This window comes from Heliangelus exortis, chromosome 17 (genome assembly GCF_036169615.1).
Source record: "Heliangelus exortis chromosome 17, bHelExo1.hap1, whole genome shotgun sequence".
Classification (NCBI taxonomy): domain Eukaryota; kingdom Metazoa; phylum Chordata; class Aves; order Apodiformes; family Trochilidae; genus Heliangelus; species Heliangelus exortis.
In genome coordinates this window covers 3,453,310-3,475,905 of record NC_092438.1, presented here as the reverse complement: position 1 = coordinate 3,475,905, position 22,596 = coordinate 3,453,310, and the positions used below count along the sequence as shown (strand labels likewise).

The 22,596-nt window shown below is 42.3% G+C and overlaps 1 protein-coding gene across 4 annotated transcripts in view; it reads left to right on the top strand.

Annotated features, from left to right (window-relative positions):
* The first annotated feature begins 1,468 nt into the window (after window positions 1-1,468).
* The window catches only part of XYLT1 (xylosyltransferase 1), a 161,969-nt gene continuing 140,841 nt past the window's right edge, over window positions 1,469-22,596 (top strand). The window contains exon 1 of one of the 4 annotated variants that reach the window (XM_071760416.1): window positions 1,469-1,915. In XM_071760416.1, the coding sequence (XP_071616517.1) occupies window positions 1,685-1,915 (231 nt within the window). In that variant the 5' untranslated portion in view covers window positions 1,469-1,684. The remainder of the gene's footprint in view (window positions 1,916-22,596) is intronic. The other 3 variants (XM_071760415.1, XM_071760417.1, XM_071760414.1) reach the window with 3 other exon arrangements.

Below are 22,596 nucleotides of genomic sequence, written 5' to 3'. Positions count from 1 at the left end.
TGCCATTGCACGAACTGAAGGTCAGGCAGATGATGCTCAGCCTTCACACAGAAAGAAGCCTTTTCTGTGCTGACTTTACCCAAAATTCCTCATGATGTACTTTGACATCCCTGGTTAGGGACACCTTGAAGTCAGTGATCCTTGACTGTGACTCTTTGGAACTGTGTGTGGGCATTTGGGCCTGGTTAAGATCTCGCTGCACTGTACATGAGGAGTAACTGCATTGCCTAGTGGCTATCATTTAAAAAAAAAAAAAAAGCAACTGAGGATATCAGAGGATATTATTTTTATTTTTCACATTTGGATTTCTTTTGTAAAGTAGAATTAGGCTTACAAAAAAATCCCAAAACAAACAACAACAGCAAAACACCAATACACAAACAAACCCAACACAATCCACAACTGTGCAGGCAGATTAAAACAACCTCCCTACTTCAATACAATCATCAGATAGTGAGATCTTTCAGATTATAAAGCCAATACCAGTATGGGAGGAAAAGGCAACTGCAGTCATCCATTACATATGCTTTTCGAGACACTGGGCATTTAATTACAGCCACCTCTGCCTATGCCTGCTACTTGAAAACTTCGCAGGGCTGTGGGGACTACGCCTCCCTCTCCTTCTCACTCCTCTGGGGCCGAATGGATTTGGATCATTCCTGACTCTTTGCACGCAGTTGTGCCAGCCTTGTCTGTGGATTGCTGTGCAGCAGCTGTGGGACAGGGACAGTCCCCAAGCTCCCCTGTGCCGCCAGCGCTGGAACCCCGTGTCCCGCGGACGGTCCGGCGCTGCGTGTCACCCGTGGGTCTGTTCGGGCAGTCCCAGAACAGCCTCGCTAAGGGAAAGAAAGGTTGGGCAATAGCCACAGAGCAGGGAAACTATGGAGGGTACGCGGAGTTGCAGCTAAGCTGTGGAAGTTTGACCATTTATTGACTAATTTTTCTTTCATTTAGGACCGTTCTGCTGCGGCCATTTTTAGGGCGACCGACAGAACCTAAAAAGGTCCACCTGAAACGGCTGGAGGTCAGTCCGGTGCCATCGGCTCCAAGTCGGTTAAAATATAAATGTATAACGATAGTAGTGACAGCAAAAGGGGGTGGGAGGGAGCAGCGCACAGGGACCCACCCGGGGAAGGGTCTGAGGCGGCACGTGGGACGCGGCCCCACCCGCCAGGTGTCTCCTCGCGCGGGTCTCCTCCCGCCAGCGGCGCGCGGCAGCTTTTCCTCAGAAGATGGCAGTCGCCTCACGCCCCGGCCGCCCGCCGCCCCCTCCCCTCTCCCGCCCGCCGTGAGGCGCGGAGCCGCCCCGGCCCGGCCCCCTTCTCCTCACGCAGGGCCGGAGCTCGCCCGTCGCCGGCGGCAGCAGCAGCAACCCCTGTTTGCCGCTCCTCCTCCGTCTCCAGCTCCCCCCCACTCTCCCCCTTCTCCTCCTCTTTCCTCTTCCTCCGCCAACCCCACCCCTCGCCCCGGGCTGGCCCGGCCGCGGGCTGCCGCGCCGCCAGGGCTCCCCGCCGGCTTCCCTCACCCCCACGCACCGCACACACCTCCTCCGCCCGCCCTCCTTCCCCACCTCCGCCCTCCTCCCACACCTCCGCCCTCCTCCTGCTGACGTCTGGCTCTGCCCGACTGAAAACTCCGTGCCGCGGCGGATGCGGCGGCTCTCGGGAGCGCGGCAGCAGCGAAGATGGTGGCCGCTCCGTGCGCCCGGCGGCTGGCGCGGCGCTCCCGCTCGGCGCTGGTGGCGGCGCTCACTGTGCTGCTCTTGCAGACCCTCCTCGTCTGGAATTTCACCTCCCTCGACGCCGGCGAGGAGCAGCGCGGCGGCACCAACGGCCGCGAGAAGCGGGACCGCGGAGGAGACCAGCGGGAGCACCCGCAGCGCCGTGGACCCGGCGCCCCGCACGGCAAGGCGATGGTAGGCGCGGACGGGGGTCGGTGGGAGGGCGAGCGGCTGCGCTCCGGTCTTACGATGTTTCTGTGCTCCTGCAGAGGGGGCTGCCCGGGAGCCACGGGGAAGTTGGGCGAGTGAGGCGCCGTCGCCCGGGTTTCGGGTCCCCCCACCCCGCCTGCACGGCTCCCGCCTCCCCGCAGGTGCTGCGGTGCGGGTCCGGTCCCGCCGCGCGGGCTCCCACCACCGTCCGGGGTCCCGGCCCCACGGAGGGGCCTCAAGGGAGAGCTCGGAGGTGGCGGCGGCTGCAGCGCCAGAAATGCATCAGCGCGATCCTCTCCCCACTGCCCCTTCGGCACTGCCCGCCTCCGCAGCGGGCGCCTCGGCATCCCCGAACTTGGCTGGAGGGCCGCCCGGCCGGTATGTTCCAGGGGGTTTAATTCACTGCTACTTTTTTTTTTCAACCTCAAGCCAGCCCAGGCGCTGTTCTTTATTGCACAGCTTTATCAGGCCCAGTGGGTGACAGGCGATGAAATCTAATGCAATGATTTCATTCACCGCTTAAAACTCAAGGATACTGAAACTGTGCTGTCTCGCACTGTCTCTTACTTTATTTTGCAAACTCCCAAGTTTTCATTTAAATGACTGGGACCTGGAACTGCAAAGAGTTGGAAAGCCAGCGCTAATGCCAGTTGCATTTCTGAATTTTCTGACAGCCATGTGAAAAAGCATCTATGTTCTTGATCAATTAATGCTAACCTTGGAAATCCATGTTAGCATGTGCCACTGGTATCCAGTATTCTTCAGCTCAGGAGAAGCATCCTTTTGTTTCTGTTAAATTCTTATACTGGTAGGCTTATGTTAAATAAGGGTGGTCAAAGTATGCGTGTGTGGTTTTGTTTCTGCATTTCTGTCTACATCTTGAGAGAGAAAGCAAAAGCCTGGGGCTCAGTGATGACTTATCCTCATCCTCAAATGTCTGTGGGTGTGTCGGCCACAGTCTGCAGAGAACCATGTCCTGAGCACACGTGTGCTCTGTCACTGACATTTGGGATAAGTTTCTTAAAGGTAGTACATACCCATCCAGTGTGTGCAGATCCTGCTGTACTTTCTAGATGTGAAAATTCAAGTAATTATTGACTTCAGTTTTTGTCTTAACGTGTAGCCATATGTTGGTACTTGATGTATTCATAAATGTAACTATTCAGGCTCCATTATTTTATTATGTATTTTTATTATTTTAATATTTTGTCTCTCATTCTTCTCCAGCATTTTTCCTTCTTAGTGTCCCCACTGTGGGTCATAAAAGGGTGTGATGTACTTGCACCCAGGCAGATAGGGGGGCAGGCTGTCTAGCCCTACTCTAGAGCTTATCACTTTTAGGAAATAACCGTTCTCTGTGGGCTATGGGGCAGCATCAGGCTGAGTACCCTTAGCAGTTGTCCTACAATTGTCCTGGCAGAGCATCCGGTTTGTGCCCGGTGTGCTGGAACAAACCCTGAGAGCTGATTGTCCCTGTGCTGGTGACACAGGGACGTAGAATATGCTTATTTTGGTGCTGGCAGTAATGAATCATGCCTTTGTGCAGACAGATTTCATCAGACCTAAAGATGGAGCACTGGGGTTCTGAGTAGAAAACATGTTTTAGAACACATGCTGAATGTACCTATTTCCCCCTCATTATCTAAATGACCGGTATGAGTATTCCACACTGACATTGATGTTAAAAAAAACCTACAGTGCTCAAGACAAGTGTCAATGTACTTTGTCCAGATGTGATTTGGCAATACTTCTTCAAGATGACTTGATGATACTTGTGGCTTTGCTTAACCCATGCACTGGGAAGTGGTCACCGTCCTTAAAATCACAAAATCCCACACTTAAAACATCTGCTTATTGGTGAAAATGTGTTCCTGTTGGCAAAGTGGATGGGAAATTGGATTTGTGTAGATTTCTGCCTTAACAACCTGAGAACTTGCTTACGTTGCTAAGAGAATTTCGTGCACCTCCTGATGTGTTAATGTTGATTTATCTAACCCTACCTGTGTCCTACCTGTCTTGGAGGCAGGACCAGTTTCCATATCTGACTCTATTCATTAGGGAAATATCTGTTTAATGGATGTCTGTACCTCGTACAGAATCGGCGTGAAAGAAGGTAGGGATTTTTTTGTTTCTTTTTTCCACTTTACAATACAATTTATGTAATGCCCAAGTGAAATTGCTGTCATCAGTTGAGGTGTCCCATTGTGTACATCAAAATGTTTTGTAAAAGTTGGAGAATCTGGCTGGTGTGAATGCAGTAGTCCTGTTTCATCTGAATGACTTCGGGTCAAGCCCATCTGAGAGGCCCTCCAAGGATTTTTCAAAGATTTCTTTCTTGCATTTTAACAACAACAACAAAAAACCCCCCCAAACAATTAGAAAAAAACCAAAACACACCAAAAAAACCCTGACCAAAACAAAGGCCATTAATTTTACTGTGTCTTTAGTCTGTTAATGGAGAGTGGTATGTTTAGTACCTTTTTGGGGACCATTCTCTCAAAAGGCTGCTAGATGTTTGTGTGTGATGTAATACCTTTTTTTTTTTTTTGTCACTGAAGAGAGCCCTTAACACATGGATGCCCTGATTGCCTTTACAAGAGCCTTTATACTAAATAGTTATGCAAAACAGATTTTGGACATTTTGCATAAGATTTTGCTTCTCAAACTTACGTCTGATATTTGCCATATGCAGTTACAGTGGTTTTATTTATTTTGGTTTTGGTTTATCTCTGACCCATATGCAAGACTAACGTGGTGGTACGTGTTTTATTTACTAAGCCAGACATAAATAGTGTGAGGGCTTGTTAATTTGGGTCTATGCAAAAAGAAACACAGTCCTTTGAACCAGGTGTTTGAGGTATTTAGAATTTTATTAAATGCTGTCAGATACACATAATAAGCTGTTACATTTGGAAAATGAAATATCATCATACCATAGTAAAAACTGTTGCCACTGTACCTGTGCATAATTGAACATGAATTGCCAGCTTGGCAGGAAGAAACAATTTTGAATTGAGCTATTCTGCAACTGAAAACATTTACTGTGGTAGCTCCCCTGGCTAGCTCTGTCTGGAGCTTTCATTGCTATGAAGCAGGTTCCTGCAGTTGTTCCACATGTGATTAAACCAGGTTATAGATATCTTTAAAGAAATATGAATTTTGTTGGTAGTGGTGACTTCAGCAAATGTTTGCAACCGTGTACAATTTTTGCAGCTGTTCAGTACCCTTTGCACGAACATTATTCATTCCACAAAACTTGAGCATCAAAAGCAAGCAAGAATTAAGCCACCTTTGGAGATCGGGTTGTTTTTTCCCCTATCAGCCTTTATCTTTGAAAAGTATGCAACAGCTTTTTGTGAAAATACCACAATGATGCTGCTGAGCCTCAGGCTTCTTTAACGCAGCCTTCTAGCAATGGTGGAAAGGGCTCCTTGGTGGACATTGTGTGTTGGGAGCCCAAAGGGAGGAAAGAGGGATGCAAATCCCTGCTTCAGGGCTGCAGGTGACAGGAGGGATGTGACAGCAGAGCATCTGTCATGGCGTGGTCTTAGCTCATGCACAGCACTGCACTGAGAGGCAGTTGTGGGTCACAGTGCTCCGCTCCTGGTACCAGCTGTGGCCTCTGCCTCGGGATGAGGTGTCAAAGGCAAGGGCTGTGAGTTAGTGATGCTCCTCTGTGGCACTGCTGGGATTTCATTGCTGCCTGCTGTACCATAAAGCAGAAATGCCAGTGCGTTGTTACTGTGTTAGATGAGTGAAATACAGCTCTTGCCTGCTGGTGTGGGATCAAAGCATTTATTTAGTTTGAAAGTTTGTGTATTCGTTTTAAAGAAATGCCATGTTTCTTGCAGCATGAAGCTGTCAAAGGAAATCAATGGATTGGAACCTTCAGAACTGTAAAATGAAAACAAAGTGTCATTTGTTTGGGAATAGTGAGGATTAGCTATTTCAACTCAAAGAAATAGGGAAGACAGTCCTGAGGATCTCTATTGCCTCTCCTTATTTTCATTTTTGTAGTGGGAAATGTGGTATTCTTCTGGGAATGTGGAGAGTGGGGCTGGGTCCACTGCTTCTCCATGGGTTGGTCAGCTGAAGGTGCACAAGTAGATGATGTTTCTTATTGCTTGTTTCTTCTGGCTGACTTAGGTGATGCATACTGAGATGCACCAGGTTAAAGATGCAAGAAGCCAGAAGGCATTATCTGTAATACCTGTTGGTTACAGAAACCAGCGAGGGAATCCAGTTGCTACTCAACACAGATTGGTTGTTGTGACTGAATGCAACAGTAGCAGCCATTCTTTTGTGCTGGAGTAAAGGGAAGAAAAGAAAAATATACATGTATATAATATAGGAAAGAAAACCCAGGAAACCCTACTTCACTTTCTCTTAAGTCCACCCTTCAAATATTCCCCCCTGCCTTTTCCATCTGCACTGGGGTGAGAGCAAGTTGGGCATCTGTGGAGGGAGCTGCTGCCTTGGGCAAGGAGCTGGAATGCTCACTATGGTTGGCTGCTGGGAATTTTTTCTACAGACTTGCAGTAAAGCAAAAAATAATTTTTTTTTCTTCAGTAAACAAAAGTGATTTCAAGACAGAAATTATTATTTCACCCCTAATTTTTCTTTTTTTTTCTTTTTTTTTTTTTTTTTTAATTGGTGACTGTATAGGTTTCATATATTATGAAACAACCAGATGATTCCTATTTGAACATCTTCCTCTGTAAATAGTTTGCTGATGTAGAAATGTGGCCTCAGTAATTTCATCTCTTAACACAAGAAAGGAGGGAAAAAAGTTTTTGGAAAAATCTCCAGACCTGAAAGGTGCAAGGGAGCTTAATGTGAGCTGGTTATTTATATGTGAAACTTCAGACCAGTGTGAATGAAACTCTGGAAACTGGTTCCTCACGTGTTTTAGTCCACCTGCTGGTCTCAGTGAAACAGCTTAGTTAAAGTACTTTAGAGTGAATAAAATTAATGACATTGAGCTATTAGGTGGCTGAAAGTATGTATTTCTTAGGGAATGGGTCCATAATACTGTCTCGACAGTGAAGTACAGTGGTGCTTGTTAGCAGTGCCTTCATCAGGCTGCAATACAGCTTTAGTAACAGTGAAAAAGGAGAAATGGAAACAACTAATCATTTTGTAATGAGAAAGTGGGGTGACAATACCAGGAAATCACATAAATTGATTGAATACATCTGCAGCTAGAAGCTTCCTAATGATTTTTTCTAAGTATTACCACTTAACAAGGCACATGTTAATAAAACAAACAAATCTCAGCAAGAGAGAAGTAATGTATGCATTATTTAAGGAGAGTATTAGAACCAGATTGGATTGATGGACTTCTGCAGCAGCTACCTCGTTAAGCATCTTTTCTGTGGGGATGTGAGAAGGTATTGTACAAAATGAATCTGTGTTAATTTGGTTGTGCCATCAGAAGTCTTTTTTTCAGGCCACTGGTGTATTTTTGTTTTGTTTTTTTGTTCTTTAATGTATGATGGGATTTTGCAGATGCTCCTTTTGAAATAGAAGCATTTTCATTTTTTAGCAAGAGCAGACCAGCTGTTGTACAGGAGATACACCGATCCCATTTACTTCTTGTTAGCTATTGCAAAATAGGCACTTCTTGGTGTAAAAGGCCCTCATTACGTGCCACGTCTCAGCTGTTTTGAGAAACATTTTTCAAGTTTTTTTTTCCTTCAGTACAGGAAGCCCATGATATGTGATAAAGCATTTTATAAGTGCTTGATGAAGGGATGGGAGTACAGTGAAAGCATGAAATGAACTTAGTTTGTAGTAACAGTCAAATTATATAACATCAAGGAATAATTTTTTAACAAACACTTCTTGATTTTTCTTTACAGTGTTAAAATAAGATCTGGCACTTCATTGGAGCTCTTCCAGTCACTCTTTAAATGGGATACAATGTCCTGTATTTTTAATTCTAATTTAGGCAAATGGGATGTCTAATTTGGGCATATGTAGGAACATCCCTGCATGGATACTTGCTGGCACTTGTAACTGCTTATATTTGAGCAGCTTATGAGTAGCAGCAAGTAGCTTCCAAGTGTTCCAAGTCTGATTTTTAGACTTGGGAACCTTAGTCCTGCTTTTTTTTTTTTTTTTTTTTTTTATTGTTTCTTCTTCTTTAAGCCTTCGTTGTGATGCAGAATGTGTTGAACAAGCTCTGTGGGAGCAGGGGAAGTCAGAGCCTTCTCCCATTGGTAACTTCTTGACATCTGTAGCAGATTGTTTAGAGCCACATAGCTAAAAGCCGCTTGTAGTTTTGGGTTTTTCAGTTTTTAGCTGTCCAGACTAGTCCTCTTTGGTCTGATAATTGTGTTTTGTTTTGTTTTTTTTCCTCCACAGGAGCCATTTCCTCTCGAGTTCCAACTTTATTTGTCCCTTTCGTGTTTGCTGCTGGTGATTATGCCTGTCCCCTTTTGAGCTCTTAAGCCTGGGTTGAGTTTCACAAACATTGGGATAATAATTCAGACAGTGTAGGGCCTTTTAACAAGTGGCAAGAGATAAGTGCCTCCAGAAAGCAATTCAGGTTGCTTCAGGTCTGAATCTGCAAAAGCCTGGTCCCCTGCAATTACCAGGGAGAGGGTCTGTGGCAGTGATGCTGAGTTAGAAGCTGTGCCATTGTAGGAAGCCATTCCCTCACATGCCAGATCTGGCATTTTTCTTCCCCAGGCTGCAAAATGCACTTAATTTTAACTTTCCATCTTTCATGAAAGTGGTGTGGGTTTGAAGTATGCAGTCCTTGTGAAGAACAATTCAAGATCTTCAGAAAAGACTGGAACCAGCTTGTCAGCTGCCATGCATTGGCATAGCTCCTTTAAAGTCAGTACAGACCAGCTGAGGATTCTGGACCCACAAATGTAATTATTGTTATAATAATAGCATCAAACAAGTAATCATTATTTTTACTCTCTCTTTTAATTTCAAAATGAGAAAATGATTTCCTCTTGGATCAGTGAAAGTAATTTACATTAGGCACAATAATGGTCTACATGGAAATATAATTATTATTCATTTGTATGGCACCATCTGGGCACTAGAAGCTTTACAGACACATGTAAGGAAAGGTCCCTGCCTTAAAGAGCATGCAGGCTGAATAGCAAGTAGAGCTGCTAGCACTTAACAAGAGCCACACCTGTAACTTTTGCAGTATTACTGTCAGGGTCCTGTTCCACACAGGACTTCCACAACCTCTTCTTCAGTGATTTTCACTCTCTTGTCAGAATTTCCCTGTGATTGGCACTATACAGCCTAAGGGTAGGATGGGCTGAAAGATTGATTAGTGTGCATGGATCAAGAAAGAAATCAGCAAGAGGGTAGTGTTATAAATTGCCTGCCCAGCTGTTTTCAAGAAGGAGAATTCCAGGCTTTACTTGAAAGCAGAAAATGGTCTCTGTGCCTTCTGGACCTGTGCTTCCTGTGGAGTTACTTTCAAGGTTTACATCAGATACAGCACTGAGTTTGAGATAAAAGCAAAGAGATTGGACTTTCTAATTGTGTGGATATAAAAACTGAGCAATGTATAAAGTTGCCTAAACTTATATGTGGTGTAGCCTTGCTGACTTTATCTTTTTATGTAAAGTTCCAAAAGGGTGAGTGCAGGACACTTATTTTTAGATATGATTAAAGGATTCCTCCAAGGGATGAACTATTTATAGTATGTCTATAATTGGCTTTTTTTTTCTTTTTTTGGTAATGAAAATAAAATAAACAATAAATTAATATCAGTTAGTAAAAAAAGCTAAAAAGATTTCACAATAGTGTGTGGTTGACTCTGAGGTCAGATCTTGAATGCTTCCCACAAATATTTTTTTCCAAGCTACCGCTCTATTGCTGTTCTGTTATATTATTAGACAATAAGTGGGATGCTTATTTAAAATATTTCTACAAAGCTGTACAAAACTGTAAACTTGAGTTAAACTTGGATTTGGTTGAATGACTCATGGGCACTCATTTTTGCTTCATACTGCAGCTTTTGCTTGCCCTTCAGATGTGCTTTTTGGTTCAGTTCTGTTATGTTGGTGGAATCTGAGTATTCTTCTTAGAGTTGATGCCATTTGCTGACTTTTCTAATGGTGAGTTTTTGATTTCATGCTCTCTGAATTTTATTTTTGTTCTTAAAACTCAACCTGTTTGTAGTTAGCTTTGTTCTTTACAGTTGCACTCTGATTCAGGAGGACACATGGTTCAGTTAAACCATCTTATTTGAAAGAAAAAGTGATGGAGGTCATGACTGTATTGACTAAAGTGAGTTCTCTGAAATCATATCCAGCCTGTTGACCCTTACCTGGGAGATTCACTGACAAACTTGAAAAATGACATTTCCATGGCAAATTTTTTGTTCTTCAGAAATGTCCTACCATGTGTCATATAGACAAACAGAGTCCTTGAGTCATGTGCTCTGTCTCTACACTTTCCAGGATGACAAGTGGCCACCCTTGATGAAGAACTCCCCAGCTGCCAGGGTCTTGATGTTTTTAACTGAGAAACCTGTTTCTCAGTCTGGCAGTGTACTGGGAGCTGTAGCTAGCTAAAGGGCCATCTGCTGGTTATGAAAATTTGAATTGGATTCATGTGTAGAAGTGGAGTGCTACTAGTGATCTGGATCAGGCATCTTGAACAAGCATGTGAAGAAACAAAAATCTGTTATCAAGCTAGTATTACCTGATAGAAAACAAAAATACTCTGACAAAAAACAACAACTTGTAACCTGCAGAGTTTCACCTTTGGGTAGCTGGAAATAAATCTAGATACCTAATTGGATTGACTTAGATGCCTATGGGGTTGCTGATGCACTGAAAACTTTCTATAGATGCCTGACACAGATGTTTAAAAATGTAAATATGGATTCAGGTGGCTACCTTAAGGCATCTAAGTTCAGCAACTTGGCCTACAGTATGTAAAACCCAGGCAAGCAAGCATAAGAGGAGTAAATGTAGTAAACAAAGCTGTTAGTGTGTATACACCAGGAGAATAATAATACTTTGCACAGCTACTGTGCCTCAAATTGCTTACATTTTGGCATTCACTTGTGTTGAATTTAGTCACTCAGTTGTATAAATAGAAACTTGGAGGTGCTGTCTGCTAGCAGCATACATGGAGCAGTACCTCAGCAATGAACTAGCTTTTTGGCAGCCTTACAAGAAAAGATGTGCAAGTCTTCAGTGCAATATTTTGATAAGTCATTGGTTCTTATTAAAATAATAATTATGGCAATTATAACTGTAGTTGGCTCTGACTGAGCTGCTAACTGAGTTGGGGGTGGTGAAAGGAGGATTATGAAACATTCTTGTAAAACTGTCTGAATCCTTCTTTTCTAGCACACAGATGAGGACATTTGTGTCTGTATTTCTGAGGTGTCATGTGCCAGCATATGGCAGTGCCTGGGTGCTTCATGGCTCAGCATAGAAGGGGGCTGGAGATTCCTGGGCAGTCTGCCTTTCAGCTTGATCAGCATCTGTGAACATCATGTTTCTAAGAACAGAGGTGTGGTCAAAATGGATGATAGTATTTTATAGCAGTACAGTGATTAAATGGTGTAATAAGCTCATGGCTGCCTGGCTTTCTGTAGGTAGCACAGTGATGTTTGCTGTGTCCCTGACTTCATATCAAGGTAATGTCATATTGTTCCCAAAAGCCCAGGTCAGGCCCTAATAATATTGAAACCAAAGGGAAGTTTCCATTAGCAGGTAGCACTCTAGCTGCCATGACACTTCCCTGAGCCTTTCCAATTTAATTCAGTATTAAACATTCATAGTAGCCAGGCTGCCACTCCATGACCTCCCTTGCTAAATGATTGCAAGTGATTAATGACTATTAATTTTTAAAAGTTGATCTCAAATCTGCTTGTTTTCCAGACAGTGTAAACAGTGATTTCCTCTCCTCACTCACAAGTCCCTGTTATAATATAGGGTATTCTTCTGTTTGTTATCTTTTGAAGTTGTTTTTTCACCTGGGGATATCTAAGACAGCACTGGCTGTTTCATGCCCCCCTTACATGAGGCTCCTTCTGGAGTGTGAGTTTTGGGATGCTTGCTCCCTTTGCTTAAGGCTTCAGCAAAATACCTCATGAAATGGGCAGAAGGAAAGTCTTTTAAATTGCAGGACAGGTTTCTGTATGGGGAAGAACATTAAGTTAAGAGGTCATCTGTAAAGCTTGGTGAGACCTCTGGGAGCACAGCCAGTTTGAAAACTGGAGAAATCTATGTGCATTTATCATGCTTTTGGAGCACAGGAATTCTCCAGAAGTGAATCTCATTACAAGTGCTCATTTTGAGAGGTAGTTGACTTGGAGAAAGAACAAGGTTTATTTTGTGTTTTGGGTAGGTTCATATAGCTTGGGAGTTTGGTTCTGTAGCTGCTGTGGGATCCAGGGATTTATGCACGTATTTCACACAGTACAATTTGACCCAAAGGTATTTTATGTGAAAGTTTGGTTATAGGGTTTGTTTGCTTTTTACAGCAAATTATTCAGGTAAAAAGTGTTTTATGAGAGTTCATACAAGTTATTTAAGGCAGTTTGTTTTCTCTCCATTTTAGTACCATCACCAGTCTGTCAGACTGAATCCATGCTGTCCCTTGCTGTCAGATTGTTATCAATAAGGTGTTTCATTCTGTAGTTTAAGTCCTCCGGGGGATTTTCACTTTCTAGTTTCTCTGATGTAAATTCAGAGTAATTCTCATATCAAGGACCCATGAATGAATGCATTTGTGGAGGAAAATAAGGGTCAAATGGTTTTTCAAGCACTCTCTATGTGGACAGCTCAAAGACTTAAGGGAGCACTTGGTTGCTTTTGAAATGTAGCTACCATGTATTATCCAGTGTTCAGCAGTGATGTACAATACTCTAGATTCTTTCTGTTTGTGGGGTGTGTGTCACTTAAAAGGGGTAAGTGAAAGGAAGCCCTTGAATTTCATACTGTCCTGGATTCAACTTCTAAGTTGTGTTTTCATTTCCATTTCCAGATCTATCCAGGCTTTGGTGTGAAGTCTGCCACATAAACAAATCTCTTCAGTTCTTTGAAGCCTCTGGTAGTCAATGGGGAGGTGCTGTTTGTTTTTCTTGTTAGTAGCTGTTTGTATTTTGTTGTTAGTTTTAATGTAGTCTTGTATATTAACTTCTTCCTCCCTGAACAATTGGCTCCTGTTTCTGAAGGCTTTCTTCGGCTGCAGAAGGCTGGTTCAGGCTCTAGTTCGAAGTCACTGGGAGTTAAGGCACTGACTTAGGGGCTGTGCTGGGGCTGTGCTGGTCTCTTGCTTTCCAAGTGGTGCAGTGTTAATGATTTCCCCCCATCCTGAGTTACTAAAAATGCTCCGTGCAGGAGGGCTGAGCTCTGAGCTTTCTGTTATCCTTGATGAGTGCAAATACTGTGTTGATGGCAGGTGTGTTAAATGCATCTATGTTGCATTATGCTTTTCCTCTTTTAAGCTGTCCTAAACTTCATTTACTGAGGGACTTCTTTGGGCCAGAATGGGTGGGGTTTCTGAACGGTTTGGAAATGTCTGCTTTGTATTCAAGTGGATTACCTGTGCTGGAATTTAATTTAAATGTATTGATCCCTACTTAAGGAGATATCATTATTATTAACATGGTGGTCTGCCTGGGAATCAGCCAGGGCTAGGTTAAACCACAGACTTTTATGTTGAAGGACTGTGTGTTATTCTGATCAGCTTGTACTCTGTGTCAGGCTTAACAATTGTTTAGTGGAGGTTTTATCGGTTGGACTTGATGATCTTTTGCAACATAAATGATTCTGTGAGTCTGCCTTTATTGAAAATAAACCAAATCCTTAGATACTAGAAGAAAGTGCTGCGTGGCAGCAACTGGATGTGGGTTCAAGTCTGAGTTTTACAGGGTGCTCCTTGTGTGGCCTTCTTGTGGAGGAGGAAAATACAGGGCTGTCTGTCTCTGCTTCCCATTAGTCAAACAGAAGGACTAAGTCATGGTATACTGTACCTGGTCTGTGGTACCACTTCCTGGCAGACTACAACACATTTATTGAAGCTGCACTGAGAGGTGATGCTTGCAAAACATCCTTGTCTGATTTTTTGGGGCAAGGCAAGTATCCTGGGCAGGTAAGTCAGCCAGAGGAGTCTGAGGGTTTAAAAGGCATTCATAACCTGACTAGTGACACACTGGGCAGAATAGAAAGAAAGGTGTATTTGCAGAAAAGCCTAAGTTTTTTTTGGTTTTTTGGTTTTTTTTTTTGGGTCAAAATGCCTGTTAAGGATTACTGTGGTTAAGAAGACTGTGTTGATGCATTTTGCTGTGACAAATTCTTATTCCAAGACCAGTGCAAAAAGCAGCTGTTTTATACTGCTTGTATGTGCTAGGCATGTGCCCACTGTAGCCCCGTGCAGGCCTTGAGAAGCAGACAAGTTCTCTTTGTTTCAGTTCCAAAGTCTTGAATTTCTTTGAACCAAAAATAAAAAATGACTGTTGACAAAACAGTTACCAGCCCTTAACCTGCCTGCTGGGTTGTGCTAGTATCTTTCCTACCACAAGAGAAGAGACCCTGCTTCTTCAGCTGTTTAACAGGATCTGGTTTGGTGGGGTGGATAGTCCAGTGCCAGACTGTGATAGGAGCTACTTGCTAGTTTGATTTTGTCACTAGTTGCATGGGCTGAGTTTGTGTCTGGCTTGCCCCACAGCAGCTGATTCTGTTTCAGAGCAGCTGGTGGATGGGGACCCATTTTATCTTCTTTCTGCTATGTCTGTAATTAGGATAATTTTTCTGTGAGCTGCACACATCTGTGGCCTAAAACCTGTGCTCAGCCCTGAGGTAGTCAGTGGAAGGTGACATTTCCCTGTCTGGCGTTTGCTTATCATTAGTAGAAGCTTTTGCTGCTTCACTCTTGTGCATTTTATTTTTGAGGATTCAACACCAGTACTTATGCAGTCCTTTGGTTTGCACATTTCAACATAAATAAGAATATCTTCCGAATGTACCTAATGTATTGCAAGCCTAATACTCCTTGTAGGATTACTGAACTCCTTAAGCAATTGTGTGTGTGTGTATGAAGGGGAGGAAAAAAAAAAACAGAACCCTTTGGTCTTTTCAGCTGCTGTGTTTTGAGCAATAAGTCCTTGAGAAGATGCTTTCCTATTATCTCTAATGCTCTAACGCTAGTTGAATAAACAAAATGAACACAGATGTTTCCTCAGTGGCTCATAAGACTACATGCTGAAGGCACACTCAGCTGCAACTTAAACTTCTGTCTGCAGAAATTTGTTGACCAAACAATTCAGACCAAACCAAGAAAACTTCCTGCAAATTTGAACAGACTTGTTGAGTAACACTTTTTGTGTTACTGGTTTATTAACTATTTATTCAGTTATCCAGATATGTTTAAATTAGCCAAGAAGCTGTTTTGACACTTTGGGCTGGTGAGGTTGTATTTAGTGTAGTATTTAGTGTGTGTTGTTATCCACAAGACAAACTGTGTTTTTACTCTGAGTTTAAAAATGTCATTTTTCTATTTCCATCTGATGTGTTACTGTACTTCCTCTTTGGATGACAGCTGTAGAGATCAGAGGTGATAGGAACCAACACAAACCAGTACTAGGAGACACTTGATGGCTTATGTTGCATTAACACGTGGTTATCTTGCTTGCTGCATCTGTAATGCATCCTTTGCATACTGTGGCTGATTTGTAATGTCTTGACTTGTCATTAGCATCCTATTTTGCATTTCACAGCATTTCAGTGCCACGGCTGATGCTTACTTCTGTGCAAATCCTGTGCCAAACTTATTGCAAGGTCCCCATCAAAGCAAGTGATGGGGTAAAAGCAAAGCAAATTGTGCACAGGAATTTCTCCTGGTGGTGTTTGAAATACCATGTATGTTATTAGTGGTAAAAGCATTTAATGCATTTAATTTCTTAGGAAGGTGGTGAATTTTCTGATACTGAAGTCTCTTAAACGAAGACTGGAGACTCTAGGGTAAATACAAGTCAGTATCCCAGGGTAATGTTCTGTGGCCTCTGTCATGGTGGCTTTAGGGGTGTGTGTCCTGTGCATGAGGTGTGTTAGAAGGTCAGAGATGAGACACAGGTGGCAGAGTCAGGGCTTTAGGTGAAATGCTGCCCTTGGATACCTCTGTGATTCATCCACATCCCTGTGCAGGAGCTCTAATGCTCCTGGTGCCAATGTTTCTATTAGCCAGGCTCAAGGACACCACAGTTACTTGATATTTCTGCTTCTTATGGTTTCAAGACCACTTAAGGTGAAATTAATCCGAGAATTTCTATTGTCCTCAAAGATGTAGTGTCCAGTGTGAATCCTGAACTCTTCTGAAGCTGATGGAAAAATTCCCACTTACTTTGGAGGAGTTAAGATTTCACCTTAAAGCTTGAAATGTTTGCTTCAGCTTTTGTCCCTTGAGTTATGAACTCCTGACACAGATGTAGGACCTGAAACATTTAGTAGTAATTGGTTGTGACTGACTGCATTCAGAGTCACCTGGAGCCCTTCACCACTTTGACATTTGTTTTCTAAGCTCAGGTTGATGTTTCCTTTAATGTTTTTTACTCAAAATCAAGTTCAGTTTTGATTCACATTGTCAAAGAGGCATTACAAGTTCTGCCCTTATCTAAAGCAGTGTGCCATGACGTGACATTTGTATGATGACAGGGGCACAGACATTGTGAGCTGATGTTTAGGGTCCTTTTGCAAAGCATTTATGGATGTTTGTCCCTGCTTATGAGGGGCATTTGCCCTGAATGAGGCATAAGGAAATAGATGTAGAATGAAAGGTGTTGCCTGGGCTCCATTTATCAGCAAACCAGATGGCCTTACTGGAGTTTGTGTCTGTACATATGTGTGTATAGATACACACATACATAGATTAGGCACACATTGCCTATGGTCTGCTCAAAAGCCCAAGGGAGGAGAATTCTTGCAGTGTGAAAGTTGGAGATCAAAGGGTTTATGCTCTCCCCCAAAGGCAGTAGGGTGTCAGGCCATCTCAGTTACTATATAAAAGGATTGAGCAGTTCTTTCGTGCTGCATGGAGCAGCTTTAGACTGCCAGTGAATATTTTGTTCTGTTGCACAGAAGAAGACATGGACACTGTCTCCATGGAGAGCGAATCCAGAGGCAAAAGAACTTCAGATAACAAGGTGAAATTTGTATTCATATGTGGCTCAGGTATTTGGAGAGTATAGGTTGGGTGCAGAGTTGAGCTTCTGTGACAAACTATACCTTTTTGATTCTAACAAAATTGTTGCTATTAGTCCTGCAGCACATCCAAAAGCTCTTGTCACATTTGATTATTTGATTTCAGGTTAAAGCTGCGCAAAGCAAACTTTTTTTTTTTTTTTTTTTTTTTTTTTTTTTTTTTTTTGAGGCACTTACATTTTCTTGCTGTCTTAGAAGAGAAATGGTGTCTGCCTGTTACTTGTTTGTTCTTGTAGCTTTTCTTGGTGGTGGTTGTAGCAAAAACTACCAATGAAATCTTGTTTCATTTTTGCAACATGAAAAAGTGCATCCTAGGCAGGAATTCTGCCTAGCTGGAACAGGAAAAGCACAATAAAAGGCTGATTTGGAAAGGAAAGTAGCCTGTCTTTATCTAAAACAAATTCTGATAATCTGGTGACCTTTTTAACAGAATGGAAGTGTAATATCTTGTTACTTATTTGCAGTTTTCTTGTTTATTGAGGTTGTCAGTGGGGTCCTGCCCATCTCTTGCCAATTTGTCTTTTCCCCACCAGTGTTTGTTTATGTGTTATCAGGAGTTTGAAATGTAAACAGTTCTGCTTCTGCAAAGGAAAATGAAGGCTTGCTAATCTGCCAGAAGTTATCAGCAAAATAGATGATAAAGTGGTGAAGAATTATGAATCTGCAATGTATTATGATTTCAGTGGAGCTGCTGACAGGACACTGCTGGAGAAACTTACTTGTCAGGACCAACATCCTGCCATGATCAGGCATTGCCTGAAAGATTGCCTGATATTCTGACTGTAGGGACTCAAGGGCAGGGTCTTGCTCCTTTCCCCCTCTCTGGGTCTTGGACCTTGAATTCCTGTCCCCTGTTATGTTCCCATTGCCCACAGCCAGAACCTGGGGGTTGCCAGCCTGCTGCCCTCCTGATCCAGTTGCTGGATGCAAGGGATTGCTAGGTGTCTGCTTAAAATCCAGGCTAAAATCTAGGATTGTAGAAGCTCAGGAAGGGAGGAAAACAGGTTTGACTTTGTCTTGTGTTCTTGCCCAGCAAAATCCCAGTAGACCAAACAGAAAAAAATATCTTTTTTGTTGGGGCTACTTCTGACTTCTGTTTCAAAAGTGTTGGAGTGGAGTTGTTCCTTCATTCTTAAGGAGTGGTTCCTCTAATACAAACCAACAATTCCTTGCATCACCAAGATGATAGCTGTAAAAAAAAAAAAAAAAGTATTAAAAAAAGCCTCTTTGTCAAAGAAATAACTTATCTTTCGTTATTGACTTTCCTTTTTTCCCCCTCTTCTTTTAAGACATCTCAAGAAGTGTTTTCCCTCTACATATGTGTTGATTCTCTGTATGAGGCAGATGATGTCACCACAAAGAAGAGATGAAGGATCCTCTTTGTAAGAAATGCTTAGAACATGTTACAGTTGAGGATACCTGGTGCAGGATGGCAGAACTTGATAACCTTAGCTAAATTAATGACTAATGAGAAGTATCACTTTGGATGTGGAGACATGATGCCAGTTAAAACCACACAGGAACTGCTGCACAAGGTAACTCTTAGTTGTGTATTTTTTATGAGCCTGTATTTCCAGTTGCCTGTTGGCATCTCTCTATCTTGGAAAAATTGAAAGGGCAGATATAATAGCAAAATATAGCATGCAGAGGCCTCAGAGTATTCTCATAGAAAGTAAAATGTGATTGCAGTTAGACAAACATGTTATTTTATACCCCAAATTTAGTCCTGTAGTAAACTTGGAGAAATACAAGATGAAATTGCAAGTGAGGTGCTGACTTTGTTAGTTTATCTTTGTCATCTGGCAGCTTTTCAGAAACTACCACTGTATTTAATAGTCAATGATTTAATAGTTCTTGCTGTCATTTTAAAGTTGTATATTTTCTGTAGAGTGGTATTTTCAGTGTTGTATCTTAGGGTAAGAATATATACTGAATCCATCACTATTCATGACAGAACAACCAAAGATAAACTACTACTACATGAAGACTCTAGTTTTATAATTTCAAATTAATTCATAGCCTGATTTTTTTTTTTGTTGTTTACTGAAGTAATAATTTACTAAACCATTAATTTCTGAGTTCTAGGAATAATTTCAAAATTATGTAACAAGTTGCAGTTCAGGCCCTTTAGTGAAGTTGTCCAGTACCTCTGTAGTAACTTCACCTTGGTCAAATTAAATAGTGATCTTTTGTGCTTAATTCCTGCTGAGAAGTGAACTTTACACTTCAGCTTTGTGAAGAAGTCTATATACTCATGACTTTTGTTCTGAACAGTGCAAGAGCAGCTTCTCTCATTGTCCTGTGTCTCCTCCTGAGTTCAGAGGATGTTACACTTCATTCCTGGGAGTAGGAGAAAGGATCAGATGATGCTGAGAGACCTCTTGACTCTGCAGGGGTAATGCTGGATACAGGGGGACAGGACTGGAGTTTTACTCTTGCTGACCTTTTTTGTGGCCTTTGGTAGCCTCTGTGCCTCTGTTTCTTTCTTCATTTAGTCTTTTGTCTCTGTGGATCTTGTAAGTTGTCTTTGAAGCAGGAATGTTATTTTACCATTATATTTGGCACAGAGAGGCCCCACTCACAGCAGGGGCATTCAGGGGCTTTTGTGTTTAGATGTAATGATCAGTCTGTATTGTAAAAAAGGCAAAGTAAACAAGCTAAGAGAGGACAAGTGTATGTGTTTCTGATTTGAAGGCAGGTTTGTGCATAAATATCTTTTTAACTGTAGGAAAGTGAAGGGTATTACAGAAAAAAATGTATAGCTCTAGCTTTTTCCCCTAGTCCTCCCTGCATCTAAATTGTCCAGCAAAATGGCTCTTTCAAATACTTATTTTGCTTTTCTAACGTGTAATTGATCTTAGGACTTTTATAAAGTTATCATTAGAAGCAAACTGTTTCCTTTTTATCGGAATTTCTGCTGTTTTGGGGTTTGTTTTGTAACTTGGCTGAAAGACTTTTACAGCTTTGTTGTTTCCTGAAGTTATGCTTTCTGGTGTTCTTCTGTCACTTCAAAGCTCTGTGTCATCCCATTTGTATCCATTTTCATAGAACTATTCTCCAATATACTGTCTACTAGAAATTTCGATTCAGTGAGCCCTTTTTGTCTCCCAGCAGGCTGATTTACAAACATTGACTGAGACATGTTGCCATTTGCTGTTGCCAGAAATGCAGTCATGTTGGAAATTGCCTATGATAGTTAAACCGGTCCTTGAACTGCAGGGATGGTAAACCTTTTAAACCTTGAATCTTAGAGGTCTATTAGGCTGTGAGAAAATTAATTATTTATAACATTTTCTGCCAAGCTGTTCTTCCTTTAGCTTTCTGATTATTCATCGACATGTCAGATTCCAGCTGCCATTTATCCTTTTGTATTAAAAATCATAAGTTTTTATTGATTTGCTAAATGTTTCTAGTTTGGAAGAGAACAGGTTTGGGAGCTCTGAAGCTGTTGCTACAATACCAACTTCTGAGAAGTGCTGTGGTTTTGAATACTGATTCCAGGAAAAATTGGTTTGGAACATTATTTCTCTGTTAAATGCTGCTCCATAAAATTCTCAGGGATCTCACATAAACATTTAATTCGTACAGACAAAGCCCCAAGCAGATGCTTTATCTAACTCATTCGAAGTTAAAAAAAAAATTAGTGCTCTCTTTGGAGTGAACCTGCAGGAGTTTGGAGGAGTCACTTTATTAATGTGATTGATTTTTACTTCAAGGATAAATCTTTCCTTTAACACCCAAATGCAAAGGTTCACATGCCTGCATAGAATAAATAAGTATGTGCATGATTTCAAAGTCTTCAGGAGGCAGAGTAATAGAGTGTTTCCAAACAAAAATGCCAGTTCTGTTTCTCTGTAGAGCAAGAGGCTGTGTGTGGATTCTGTCAGGGAGAAAATTCTGGTAGGTTTTACTTCAGTATTATGTTTTGTGGGCTTCTGTAGAACACAGCTCTTCTTCCTCTGGGGACTCTCTCATGAGTGGTGGCTTCATTTGCATTTGGCCATTTTTTTGCAGGTGCTGCTTGGGATGTGATGCTTCAGTCATCCTGTAAAATAAAAATGATAAACATGGGCTCACTTGCAGCATCTCAAAACCACCCAACCCCAAATACTGTCAGAATTGTATCACTGCAGAACCCAGCACTGCAGAAGAGTCGTGGAGAGCCCATCAGTATTCCAGCCACATGGATCTGCCTTGGACAGACCTTGCTAATGGGCTCTGAACCAGCCCACTGCCAGCCTCTGCGGGATGGTGTGGGACTGGGAATGGGGCTGCCTGGGAATGGGGCTGCCTGGGAGTTCCAGCAGCCAGTGCCTACCAGCACCACACTGCATCAGGATCAGGAGGCAGCTTCATGTGACATCAGGCAGCAGCAGCTATGCAGGGAGTGTTCTTGGAGCACGTGCTGCAGGGAAAAAGGGATGTTACACAGTGTCTGCTGTGCTTTTGTAGGAGTGGAGAGAAGAGAATTGTTAAAAAATAAATAAATTTGCTTCTTTCTGCCAAAATATTCTAGGCATAAGTGATGGCAAAAATAAATTAGCTGGACTTAGATAAATACATTGTTAGCCTCTGGCTTCAGCTACATCTTTGCATTTAGGAAGCATCTTAGAAGTTTTGCTAGTCTCATCCAAGGTAGACAGGTTGTACATCCTGCACACCTGCAGGTTTTGTTTGTATTTGGCTGCAGTCATACTCTGAACACTGCAAACAGTTTCTGAGTTAATTACTGACTATTAGTGTGTTGGTATCAATTTCTCAGTTGCAGCAGGCCTGTATCTAGGGTGGTGGTCCCGAGGCTGAAATTAGGATGTACTGCTCTTACTCTTTACTGGGTTGGTTGGAAATACTTCCAACATGGCTTACTTGCTTAAAATCTGTAATTTGCACTGTACAGGTTTGTATAACAGTAGCCTTCCATACAGTTACTTGGCTAACAAGAAGATGAACACTTAAATGTGAGTAAATGACAAATCAGGAGTTATACTGGGTGTAGGGGAGCTGTTATGTGCTGGAATACTGCCATTTCACCTGCCTGTTGAGAAAGGGATGGTTTGCTCATCGTTTTTCACTGGGAATCCAATTCATGCATGGCTGAAAGTCTTGAGCAAAGGGATTGTAGATGTTATGCAGAGGATTCCCTGCAGACATTTATGACAAAGCTGCAATATAGGTTATTGGATGTTAGTTACCTGTTTCTAGGTCTGTTTTTTCTTCAAAGGGAATTTTAGGTGTCACACAGCTGCAAATTTTGAAATTCTAATCCTTTGGATAAGGTAGCAGGGGTATCTTTAATGAAAACTGTGTTGGAAACAGCGAGGACTACATGTTTCTTTGCACTCGAAATGATTGATGGAAGGAGACGAGCAGAAAAGCAAACATCAGAGGATTAAGTTTCAGGGCACAGCTTAAGCGTCGGGGAAGAGGGAGATTTTATTTTTGCTGAAGTGTCTGTCATGAAGGTGA